General features: G+C 34.7%; 1 protein-coding gene across 1 annotated transcript in view; it reads right to left on the bottom strand.

Annotated features, from left to right (window-relative positions):
- UTP20 (UTP20 small subunit processome component) overlaps nucleotides 1-13586 on the bottom strand; it is a 91285-nt gene that overhangs the window by 42062 nt on the left and 35637 nt on the right. Inside the window, exons 23-27 of the mRNA XM_081060393.1 lie at nucleotides 11808-11898; nucleotides 10443-10528; nucleotides 9741-9866; nucleotides 6718-6884; nucleotides 4920-5128 (exon numbers count right to left, since the gene is read on the bottom strand). Coding sequence (XP_080916519.1) covers nucleotides 4920-5128; nucleotides 6718-6884; nucleotides 9741-9866; nucleotides 10443-10528; nucleotides 11808-11898 — 679 coding nt within the window. The remainder of the gene's footprint in view (nucleotides 1-4919; nucleotides 5129-6717; nucleotides 6885-9740; nucleotides 9867-10442; nucleotides 10529-11807; nucleotides 11899-13586) is intronic.

The raw sequence follows: 13586 nt of genomic DNA on the forward strand, positions 1-13586 counted from the left end.
AATGCCTTAGATTAGAGAAAAAAAAGTTAAAGCTTCATTTTAAATGAAGGTCACACTCCTTATTGTGTTCACATTTGTATTATTTCTTTTTTCACCTTTTTTAAAACTAGGAGTTTTCAATTATTCTTTTTAAAACTAGGCTAGGGGATTAATTTATGGTCTCTCTATACAGTGAAATACTTTGAGCAGTAAGGGAGCATGAGGCGACTGAATTAAGGCATGGGAAGATCTCAAAATACATAATTTAAAGGAAAATACATGTTGGAAAAAACAAAATTTGTTCGTTTAGAGGCATAGAGGTTAGAGTGGGTGGATATCTGAATTAACAGAAAACTTCTTTTATAACAGAATGTTTCTTCTACTGGCATCTCCTCCTCTAGGGAGTTTTAGAAATCACATATCGTATGAAGGCATTTTGCTCTGGCTCAGAGCAGAACAATTTACTGAGCCCCCACTAATGGGTCCAACGGCATGACAGCCATCATCCGGGCCTCAATGTAAAATCTTACTGAAAGAAAAATTAGTAAATTCTGTGAGAGACTGAAAATGCCAAAGATATTGGATAGGGGAGAAATTATGAATTTGAGAAGGGTAAAGCTCCATGGAAGAGGCAGAATTTTTCACTGGATCTTAGAATATGAAGACCTTTAGGCCAGGCAGAGGAGAGAAAAAGGCCTCAGATTTCTCCCAAGCACAGAATGTTGTAAAAACCAAACACATGGGGGGAGAGTCAACCCCTAATAGTTTTTACACATGATTTACATACTGTGGGCTCTGGATATGTAAGTAGCAACTTATTTTTACACATCACTTTAATTACCTACATCAAAATCTAAAAACCACCCTGCAATTTATGAAGAAAACACAAATCTCTTTATTAAGTCTTATGGCCAAGATATTACAAAGAAAACTAAATTGGAAAGTTATTTGTCATGAAAATCTAATATGCTGATCAACAGAAGTATTTGAATCTGGAAGAGCACGTTTTAAATTCAAGTGAATAGGAATAAGGATGCCATTAATTTGCTGTGCAAGTCTGAGGAATCATGATATTTCGTATACTCATCAAGTTTCTACCAAGTTACAAAGACAGAGGAAATAACAGGGAATGATAAGATGGTGACACAGTTACAAGTCATTCTGTTCTGCTTCAGTTCTATTGGCAATATCATCTACATCATGTTTGGTGAAAGATAAAAACTAGCATTGATACTTGAAAAAAACATGCAAAAACCATGGCATCATGATCCTCTGGAGCAAATAAACTAATTTTAGCAAACATGACATCAAATCAGACACCCCCCACCTTTTCCCCAATCCACACCACCAAGCCCCCTTCTATGGAGAAGGATCTGCATGTTCTATTCACTTCTGTAACTACAGTGCCAGCTGCCCGGGCTACTCAATTAAGTATTGAATAAACCGGAGGAAAACCCTGCAAGTGAGCAATTGCAGACTTCAGTTCCTACAGGAATAGTCACCATGACTAAGTTTATGTAATTTACAAGTTACTCCATTGTTTAAATGTACAAAAAATATAATACCAAACCAAATCGACCTTCACAATACACATCTGAGTGTCAATCAAACCTTGGAGGATCTGAAGGACGCAAAGAAGTAAATGTACGACTTAGCTCAAACACACGACTGTAGAACTTTAACTCACGTAAGCAGTATTACTGTGCAGTAATTCATTACAGCACTTCAAGGAATTCTTTGGACTTGTCCAAGAATTAAAAACAAAACAAAAATACCCCTCCTAGCTGTCAAGAATTTTAGCACCTCACTAACTAATGAAGTGTGAAATTGCATAAATGATCCTTTGAGTTACTGATTATTGAAATGGGAGTAGGGCTGCATTACTGAGTAATTTCTTCTAAGTTAACCGAAAGTCAGAAGACTTACAGAGGGTTTATAAAACCTTCAACCTTTCAGGATTTAATATATTCATGCAGAGATAAAGTCACGGTCACTTGCTATAAGGCATAAGTGAAAATTCTCGTATAGTTCTCCCTATGGCCCTGAAGCTTTCATAACAGAGAAAGAATTTTCCAAAACCTCTTTTTTTTCAGCTTCCACTCTCGGTCCCCCACAGCCTCTTTTCCAGAAAGCAATCAAAGTGATATCCCCTGCTTCAAATCTCTCAGAGGTTTCCTAGTATTCTTAGAAGTAAATCTAGGTCCTCGTCATAGCCCATGAGGCCCTGCCTACCGCTAGAGCTCATCTTGTACCATTCTCCTGCCCCCTGTGTTCTAGCCACCTCAGCCTTTATCTGCTCTTACAAAGTGACAAGACTGTTCTACCTCAGGGACTTTGTGCTACTAGTCATTTTCTCTGCCTGAAATGTTCCTCCCATGGCTGGGTAGGTGTAAGCTCAAATATCACCTCCTTAGACAGGACCCCGACCACCCTAGTAGAAGCACCCATCGACCCCCAGTTCAGTCACTTGCTATTACATTCTCTCATTTTATTTTAAATTCTTCACATCTTCATGTCACTCAACATGCTCATGTTTTCCTCTAATTTCGTGAATATGTGGCGTCTATTTCTAATAGCCATTTTAAGTCCTTGTTTAATTCTATTGTCTGTGTCATTTCTGGGTCTGCTTCTATTGACTGTTTTTTTCTCCTCATTGTGAGTAAAATTTGCTACCTTCTCGGTATGCCTGGTAAAACTTGACTGGATATCAGACATTGTGACAGAGCTGTGTGGCTCGGGGAGGCCAAGGCAGCTAGAATTCACAAAGCAGAGTAATAGGGAGGAGAGAGCAACACAGAGAATGACTTTCAGAGATCTGTAGATGGGTCTCATTTTATTTTCTTCTCAGAATTTACCATCAACTGACATTATTCTAATTATCTGTGTATTGATTTATTATTTTTCTCCTCATGATACTGAGGCTTTACCTTTTTCATTCTCCACCTAGAACAATATCCGGTAGATGGTAGGTATGAAATAAGTGTTTACTGAATAAGTAAATGGAGAATATTTTTGTTTGCTTTGTTCGCTGCTCTGTACCCAGCACTTACAATAGTCCCTGACAAATAGTAAAGGCTCAATTAATATTTGATGAAAAATTAATATTTGAATGAAAGAATGAGGAAAACACAATGGTGCCTACCAAAATGAAAGGTGTGTTCTAAACTTGTGGGTCTTGGTAATCAGAAAATATTATTTCATTACTAAAATAGATTCATATCTATGCAGAGCCCTGAAAAGCAGGATAAAATTTTGGCTGTAGTTTTCAGTCATCATGATCATATTTGAGAGGCAGTTCACCAGGCATATCCACAAACCAAATGAAATAAACTTTAAATTAAAATTGTGCCTATTTATCATGAACTGAGAATTAACAACAGAAATGAGTATGGATCTTTGTTTCAAGTCCCATTTTCTTCAAGAAACCTTTACTCTCTAAAGACATTAAGTTTCCCTAAACTCCAAAGAGTATACTTATGTCCACATACCTGTATCAACAGAACATAAATATATTGTCTTGAACATAATTCAGAAAATATTACTGCACCCACCTCGTGAAGTCTCTTGGCAGCTAGCTAGCTGGCTTACTTTGTATGATCTTGCTGCTCATCTTTATTCATACTTGCGCTTATAGTAGTCAAGCACTTACTTTTAAAAGAGTTCTGGGTTAACTCTGTCTCAAAACAACAGGATGATGCTAACAGTATTCTATTCATTCTCCAACCTTTCTGGGTAAATGAACAGTGTAAGATGTCCTCTAGGCTCTCGAAATTAAAATCTAAGAAACATCAGCTCAACTATGCCTGACTTTGGTTTCTGAGATGCATAGAGAACTCACTCCCTCCCTACTATTTCATCTCCTTTAAAATATACACTTAATATAAGAAAAGATGTTCAACTTCACTAGCTATTAGGGAAATGCAAATCAAAACCACAATGAAATAGCACCTCACACCTGTGAGAATAACTATTATCAACAAGACAATAACAAGTGTTGGAAAGGTTGTGGAGAAAAAGGAACCCTCACAGTGGTACAGCCACTATGGAAAACAGTATGAAGTTTCTTCAAAAAATTAAGAATAGAATTACCATATGACCGAGCAATCCCTCTTATGGGTATCTCCCTGAAAAATTCGAAAACATTTAATCATAATACATTTACATACACACACACACACACACACACACACAGGTATATATGTATATATGTATATATAATATATATCTCTGTTCATTGCAGCATTGTTCATGGTGGCCAAGACATGGAAACAACTGAATTGTCCTTCGATAGATGACTGTATAAAGAAGATGTGGTATATATACACAATGGATTACTCAGTCATGAGAAAAGATGAAATACTGCTATTTGCGACAACATGGATGGATCTTGAGATTAACATGCTAAGTGAAATAAGTCAGACAGAAAAAGTTGAGAACCATGATTTCACTCATATGTGGGATATAAAACGGCAAACAGCAAATGAACAAGACAAAGAAACAAAAACTCATAGACACAGATAACAGTTTAATGGATGCCAGAGGGAAAGGGGAGTGGGGAGGAGGTAGAAAAGGGTAAAGTGGTCAAATATATGGTGATGGAAGGAGAACTGACTCTGGGTAATGAGAACACAGTGCAATATATAGATGATGTATTACAGAAATGTACACTTGAAACCCATGTAATTTTATTAACCAATGCCAGCCCAATAAATTTAATAAGAAAATAAAATGATATAAATTGCATTTTCTGACTATACATAAATATTTATAACAATAAAGATTCCCATTATATGGAAAACTGTTTTAAAGAGACACTTTACATAAAAAAGATTTAACCTGGAAAGATGTTAGATACTCGCATTAAGGTCCCAACCAATTTCCCAAATAAAACACAGACTCATACTAGCCTCCCAAAAGCATATACAGTGAGTCTCTCTTACCTTTTCTCGTTGGTCAAGGATGTGCGATACAGTTGCTGTCATGCAGAGCAATATCTGCAAAATCTTTGGTAAGTACGCACTGATCAGATGACTAATGTTCTTCAACACTATTTCGAGGCTATTTAAGATACCGTGCTGACGACCTAAAGGAAGGACTTTAGACAGATCCAAATCTTCTACTGCCTGAATGACAGCAGCATGGCATTCTCCTAGTGAAAGAGAGGAACAGACACATCATGTAAAAGGAAACATTACTTTGTTACTATTTATAATTATAGCTTCCTTTTGATTTCCCTCAGTAATACAGTGTTTTCTATTGTTACGTATTTTCCTCATGTATTTTCTCCTTTTGATTCTTAACAAATATTCAATGACCTAAGTATGGTAGGTTTTACTATTATCACTTTATAGATGAGGAAACCGAGACATAAAAAAGAGTAAGAAACTTGTGACAGAACTAAGTTTCTAAGCCCAATTCTCATTTCCCTTATACTATTTTCAAAAACCAGAGTTACAAATAGTCTTTTATTCCATCTAGCAACTTTCCATACATTTTTCTCACTCTCAGCTTTCACGGACTACGCCGACTTCAGGAATTTCATTTTAAAAAAGTCTTGCTACATTATAAGCTCCTTGAAGATTGAGAATCAAATGTTTTATTTCCCTTGTAGCCCCTGGTAAGTAAATAAAACAACAGTCCTTTATAGACAGGCACTATACTTATTTCATAATTTACTTAAAAGACTTGAATTGTTATTGCTTGAGCTTTACTTCAAACCAACTGCTCTGAGATCATGAGCTTAACCAATTCATAACACCTACTGAACAAAACCTCTTGTATTCGTCAGAGCCAACTTCCTTCTCAGGGTAATATTATACTGAGTAAATCTTTTAAACCACTGGATCCATTATCACAGAAAAAATACAAAAAAAAAAAAAAAAAAAAGCAACACATTACCCTACAAATAAAGAAAGATCTGTTTGCTTAAAGCAAAACAATTATGGAACTGGAGCAAAGGTTTTGTAGTCAAAAAGACCTGGGCTTGAATCCCAGCTGTACCATTTTCTAGCTAAGTGGCTATGGGCAAAATACTTACCTCTCTAAGTCTCAATTTCTGCATTTATAAAATGGGAACAAAAAGTTATGATACCTCATGTGGTAATTTTAAGGATAAACTGAATTGTATGTAAAGGGGTCCTCAAAACATCTGGCTAAAAAAAGTTAGTCGTTATTATTATTATTAATTACTTACATTGCATACTAAAGAATATACCACAGAGTATTACAGCTCATTGAATAGACTTTTTACACCCACTTCGTTTAGACTATGAGCTGGAGAGCAGATTATAAATACTCACTTTTCTCTTTTCAACAGTGTCAAGGCACAGGAGGTATTCAACAAACCATTCTCAATAGATGAATGACTCAGTGAATAAATAATACCAAGACAATTAAGATCAATTTTGCAGCATTCTTTAAGGTTCTAAGAAAAAACCTCTTCACTGCATATGGATAAGTACCATTTTTCAAATGGCCTAAATGCACAACAACAACAAAAAGTACATACGTATCTCCTAATCAGGAGTTTACTAACATGTGGATGCTGATCCACTGTGTTGAGCTCCACCTAATTCAATCAAAGTTTAAAACGAATTGCTTTTCAGCAAAAAGACCACCATTGAGATTGGGAGGGGCAACCCCATTAGAAAGATACCCGAGAGCTGGGAAACCTAGCCTGAGTCATTCAAAGTCTACAACAGTCTACAACATTCAGAGTGTCAGGTAGTTGATAGGTACCATTCTTGAAGTGCTTCACAGGTTCAAACAGCAGGTCTAAAAATATCTGGATCTCCTCAGGTTGGGTCCCAGCAAGGAACCTCAGAACAATGGACATGCGGGTGCCTGAAGCAGATTTCCCTTGAGTTTTACTCCCAGTCTTATTTTTCATTCGGCCATACAAAATTCTAAAAAGTCAAAAGAACATTACTTGGTTTGCATATTAATCCTAAAACGTAATCCTAATTGTTTTGTTTTCCTGAAAGGCTAGCATAGCAACTCAACAGATTTAAATGGGTGTATTATAACACAAGGAAGAATGAAATAGAAATTAGATATTTAACATAGACATTTAGGAAAAAAAATCACGAATAAACAAGTTAAGGAAAGCAGGAAGAAGGAAATAATAAAGATAAATGTTAGAAGACGGATTTTTGAGGAGGAAAAAAGCAATAAAATAAGCAAGCCAAAGGTGAGTCTAATCAAAGAATGAAAACAAAAACATATAGATTAAAAAGAAAGGAAATAAGAGAATAAAACTATAAGTAAGGAAACTAAAAATATTTCAACTAAATGAGTACTTTTCTGAGGAAAAAACCCCACAAATATCAATAAATAAGCAAAAAGAACTTAAGAAGAAAACCTAAATAGACCAAAAATCATGAGTAAACATAGAACACATACAGTTTTACAGACGAATTTTTTTAAACTTTCAAGGAAAAACAATTTCCATGCTATTAAGTTTCATTGAAGAAAGAAAGCAGGAGATGGTTCTTTTTCATTTATGAAGGTGGTATAACTATGATACTGAGATGGGATAAGGAACAAAAATAAAACTATATACCAATCTTGCCTATGAACACAATACACAGTATTTCTAAATACAGTATGCAGTGGTGCATTAAAATAAGCCAAATAAGGATTATCTGAGAAATGCAAGAAAGAATCATTAGTAAAATCACTTAGATTAATATAGGTCAATGGCTCATAGGAAATATGATAATCTGTAACATGCTTAATAGGTATTCTAACTAAATTCAATACATTTATGATAAAATACTAAATAATCTAGCAATAAAAGCTACTCTCCTAACATGATAAACATTTAAAATGTAAACAGCGGTTTTCAAACTTTTTGATATTAAGACTCCTTTACCACTCTTAAACATTATTGAGGTCTCCAAAGAGCATTTCTGTATGTAAGTTTTATCCACTAATATTTATCATACCAGAAATTAAAACAAGTTAGCATAAGTAACATTTTAATTAAAAATAATTATATTTTCCAAACCTCTCCTCACCAAAAATTAGTGAGACTAGAGACATTATTTTACCTTCTTTATTTTTCAAATTTATTTATTAATTCGCTTATTAGAAGATAAACTATCTTCTCATATCTGCTTCTGCATTCAATCTGCTGCAATATATTCTGACTGAAGAAAATCCAGCCTTCCACAGATTACATAGTTGGAAGAGGTAAAAATATTTTGTAAACTTTCAGATCATTCTCTTTAGATAATTGTGGATATTCCACTTTGATATTCTACCAAACCTCAACAAGTGGCAGTTTCTTAAAGGCAAATTGCAGTGTGGAATCTAAAACTGTAACAATAAACTACGTGTACTCTATTACGTTCAAATCCATCTGTCTTGCACTTTGACAAACCTTTCCCCACGCATTGTTCTGTAACATGCATCAATTGTTTGGGAAAAAACTGCCATTCCTTGAGACAACCAGTAGGCAGAAGTGCTTTGTACATATTTTCCACTTTGTCAAATAGGATGATAAAAAGACAAGGACGCAAGGGTCAATATTCATCAAGGACACTAAGTGAAACCAGCTTTTTTTTTAAAAACTCCAGGTGGGTGGCAATGAAGAATGACAAGTACGCTCACAGTCCTGATTCATGCTATTGTCTTAACAGTACAAACGTGAGCATGATGAAGAAAGATAGTATCTTAGTACTATTATGAGAAAAGTTTTAACCTTGTTGGACCTCGGACAGTGTCTCAAGGATAGTCCCTTTCAAGAAGGAGCAGATCACACTTTAAGAGCGGCTATTCTAGAAGCATTACTGCTAAATCCAGGAACAAGACAAGGACAACCATGATCACCACAGTTAATTACCTACCTAGGCTATGTAGGTAATACACACATTAAAAAATAGAAAAAAAAAAGAGGTTTTGTATCATAAAAGAGAACACGAAATTAAATTGAACAATATTTACTAAAGGCCATGGAGCTTACCTTCTAGCTGGGGAGATAAGAAAAGAGGCTATGTTGGATGATCAAGCATTATAAAGAAAAGTAAAGAGACTAGTAAAGGGACTAGAAAGTGATAAGGGGAAGGTATGATTTTATATAAAGAAGTCAAGGAAGGCATCTCATCGGACATTTGAGATGAGACTATGTGAAGAGCAGTTATCTGTCACGTGTTCCAAACAGGGACGAGCCAGTCCAGAGACTGTGGGGGGCGGTAAACAGAAGAGAGGTGGTTAGAGAGGCTGTCTGGGGCTGGGCTATTCCAGGCCCTCTAAATAGTAAAGACTTTCTATTTTATTCTCAGTAAAATGGGACTCAAAGGGTTTTTAAACAGGGGGCTAACAGTCTGACTAAACACCGTTATTTATTACTATTTTTTCTACCAAGACAATCCAATTAAAACTAATGAAATTTCATGATGTAGATGGTTAAATACTTAAAAATCAACAGCTTTTGTATCTCATAATTAGTTATATACCAAATAAATTAAATATTTTTATTATTTTTCAATAGTAAAACTTAAGAGCAATATTGGATTTAATGTTATCATTATTATTAAAATAATACTATGGCAAGATCTTTCCTCATGTTAGGGACAAAATATTCTAAAGTAAGTCTCTATAACAATTTGACTATCCCACAAGGTCCAATTAAAAAAATAAATCAAAAGAAAATACGAAACAAAATAGTCCATTACAATTGCTAAAAGAATCATAATCCTAATACAATTGTTTTTGTGATCAACTATTAAAAAAAATCAGTTTTTAAACAGTACAAATACCTCATCAGAATAGGAAACAGATCTGCTCTGTGGGCTGTTTTCACGACTGTATTATCTTCTGAAATGTTAAAATGCACTATCTCTTCCTTAAAGCTTTTGTCTTCAAGCAATCTTTGCAAGTTTTCCCTTTAAAAATAAAATGCAGCACAAATCATCACTTAATATACGGCAGCAGTTTTTAAAAATGCAAAAATGTAGAGCACTATGTGTTAAATGAAATAGGTATTAAAGAATAATTCACAATGTAGTTGGCATCCATAAAGGAAAATTTTCACAAAAATAAGTTCCAAAATGAGAGTTGTTTAAATTTTAAGATAAAAGGGATTATAAGGAGTTAGATTTAGTCAAAAATTCAGCTGTTTCAAAGGGCATAATACAAAAGTCTCTTCAGTTCTTAGAGTGATTATTATGATCCCCGACGTAATCACCAAGATTTTAAGACATTATATAAGCAAGAAGAAGTGACATAACCTCAACACAGACTTTTCAATTAATATTCTCTTTCCTACCTTATTGTCTATGGAGAAGCACTCTTTAACAAACATAATCCCAGTTTTCATTTCTTACCTAAAATAGCATTATGATTACCTTAGAAAAGAGGGAAATTTTCCAGGCCTTCACAAAACTATTTTACAAGAGGCTCAGGTAGAAAGATGAAAATCAGCCAAAGAAACAGCATTTCTTTGGCATCAAATAACTTACCTGTAAGGGAGGATGTGCGGATGTTTATATGTCATTATGCAATCCAGGGTTATTTTTTGTACCGTTTGATCTTGGTGTAGCAACAACTAAGAATGATATTTAATAGAATAAATCAATGAAGTCACATATACACATACCATGGGATAGTAATTTACTTGTGTTAACTTGCAAAATTAATTTCTTAGAATCTACATTTTCAGATGTGATTTAAAGCTGATTTCTGACAAAAGCTTAACATCTTCCTGGAGTTAAAGGAGGATGAATAGAATATGTGCAAAGAACAAAATAAAAACAAAACTGACATCTACACCCTATACACCAGACCTTCAGGTCTATCAGTGATTTTGGCCAAGGCCAACTCTCTACATAATCTGCAGTTACATCAAATGAGCTGGTCCTGTGATGAACAACAGCTTTTATAGTCCTGTGAAGGAAATGGCTGTCAGTAAAATGCCAGGGAAGACATGGCTCTGGGGCCTCTCTGACCAGTTAGTTCATAAATTTGCTTCCTGTGGACAAGTGAGATTTTTCGAGCTCTGGCTTTACAAACAAGTTGTATCCGAATTACGGACAGAATATGGGTAAGTTCTGCCAACATGAAACGTTTCATCTAAAAAATATCCAAATGAAAAGAAAATTTTGTTTCCCCAGATGGCTTAGAATGACATCCAATTCTTACTCTGCTTCTGACATTAAATTTTTTCTTCAACATTTTCTGGAATTCAGGGTTATATATTATGACTGTACCAACTATTATTCCAACTATTTGCTTTCGCAAAATGTAACACATCCTGAAATCCTAGCACTCCATCAGGCTAATTTATCAAAAAGTGAAAAGTTGCCAACTGTTCTGGGCACAAGCTCCACTCCCTTCTAATAGCTAATTCCCATGATATAATTAATGCTTTGCTATACTCACTGTTAATACAACTCATCAATGTTTGGTCACCCAAAATGCCTTTAAAAATCAACTAAACTAGTACTGTCTAAAACTGTCTCTCGAGATACAGAAAATGTCTATTAATTAAAAACATATACAGAGGGTGCCAAAAAATGTACACACATTTTAAGGAAAAAACTGTGTTAAATTTATGCTGATCGTAACCACTCTGAGCACCTCTTGTAATTGCAGAAGTCAAACGTGTCTCGTATTTATCTTTTGTTATCAGTATACATTGAGCATTACAATTTTAATAGTTTTTTCTTTTCTTAAAATGTATATACATTTTTTTGACACCCTCTGTATACACTTAAAATGTTGACATGGGCTCTATCCAACAATTATCAAAAACCTAAAAGTTATTTTGGCAAAGAAAATGGTAGAGAACAGAAAGAATTGCAGTGGCAAGAATGTATTTTACTTACCTGAAGATAAAGCTCATATAATTTGGATTCCAGATATAAGGACCGTGGATTCGAAAATTTAGAGAAAACTTGCAAATGAGCAATTAACTGCCTAAAACAATAAAAAAAGAGAGAGTACTACAAAATTAAAGGACAGAGATTATTTTCATAAGATAATAGTGCCCATCAATTTAGTCTGACAATTATTCTGAAAACCTTGACTATAGTTTCATTGTTAATTATACAAATAATTATTAATTATTTGCATTTAGGAAATTATTATCCAAAAATGCCAAATCTCAGGCAAGCCTTCCACTGAAATCCAGGTTCCCCACCCCAGAAAATCATTCAAAAATCATTTTGCTTAGAATGGTTTAAATTAAACCAAAAGCAGAAAGTAATACATTCCAAAGTTGAATACAGATGAATTTTGGGAAGCTTCCTTGTCTAGTTTCTATACAGTAAACAGGAAAGTGGTAAAATATATTCTTCCTCACTTTCATATAACATAAATACTGACGTCAGGTCAGAGGTCCAGGTTTAGGTAATGGCTCTTCCTCCATGGCTCTTGCTTATCAAGGAGGAAGAAAAAGCAATGCTGTCGTTGAAAGTTCAGGTTGAAGAGGGGACTGACAGCCTCAGGGCAAATTACATCCTCTATTAGAACAGACTAAGAAGAGAGTTTCTACTGCATTTACTCACTCAACTTCCTAGTCCACACTTGATGAGGTTTTAGAAATACTTGAGAAAACTGTTTCCTCTGTGTATATAATGTATAAGACATATTAGAACTTAAAGAAACGTGAATGAATAAAATGTTAAGATTTGGAGAGATTTCATTTGCCTATTTAAAAAATATATGCAGGGAGAAGTGGAGAAAGGTCAACAGGATACATGGATGATCCTGTCATTTTGGGCCGTGTGACTTTGGGGAAAGTTAATTAATGTCTCAGATTTTCAGTTTCCTCATCTTGACAAAAAAGACGTCCTGATTTTCTGTGAGGATTAGATGAAGTATGGGACCTCTGCTCCTAAGAATTTAGCAAACAATGCATTTCTCTGCTCTTGGGCAAAAGAACGCAAAACTGTGAAAGTCCTACTAGATAACATAGAGAAAATAAGTTGGAAATTATGCCCTCTATAGACATTATAGAGAACTAGGGGAAGGGTAGTACTATTATTTATATTTAGCTTAAATGTCTGTGATGGTAAGTCTTATGTATCAACTTGGCTAAGTTCGAGTAACCACTTACGTAATGAAACACTAATCTAGGTGTTGTGATGAAAGTATTTTGTAGGTGTTGTTAACATCTATAATAAGTGGACTTTAAATAAGAGATTATTTAATATCCAATTATGTGGATGGGCCTTATCCACTCAGTTGAAGTCCTTAAGAACAAAAACTGATGTTTCAGTCTGCTGTCCTGCCCTGCAAATTCTGGACGTGCAGGCTCCCATAATTACATGAGCCAATTCCTTAAAATAAATCTCTTAACACACACATACACACACCTCCATTCTATTGATTCTGTTTCTCTAAAGAGCCCTGATGGATGCAGTGTCCTTGTTATTACTTATCCCTGAGCCCTTGCCTTTAATAAACAAGCTAAAATTTTTCTACTTTAATATCTACTCCTCCCAACATTTATTAAGTATTTCTTATCTGCCATGCATTCTTAAAGAGCCAAAGAGAACAGGAGCCAATTTACACGTTCTCATTAAATACTTGCCAGTGAGAAGCACGCTCCATGAAGGATTATAAACTTGGACTATGAATATATTGAGATAGCACCAAGGTCT

This window comes from Rhinolophus hipposideros, assembly GCF_964194185.1.
Source record: "Rhinolophus hipposideros genome assembly, chromosome: 9".
Lineage (NCBI taxonomy): Eukaryota > Metazoa > Chordata > Mammalia > Chiroptera > Rhinolophidae > Rhinolophus > Rhinolophus hipposideros.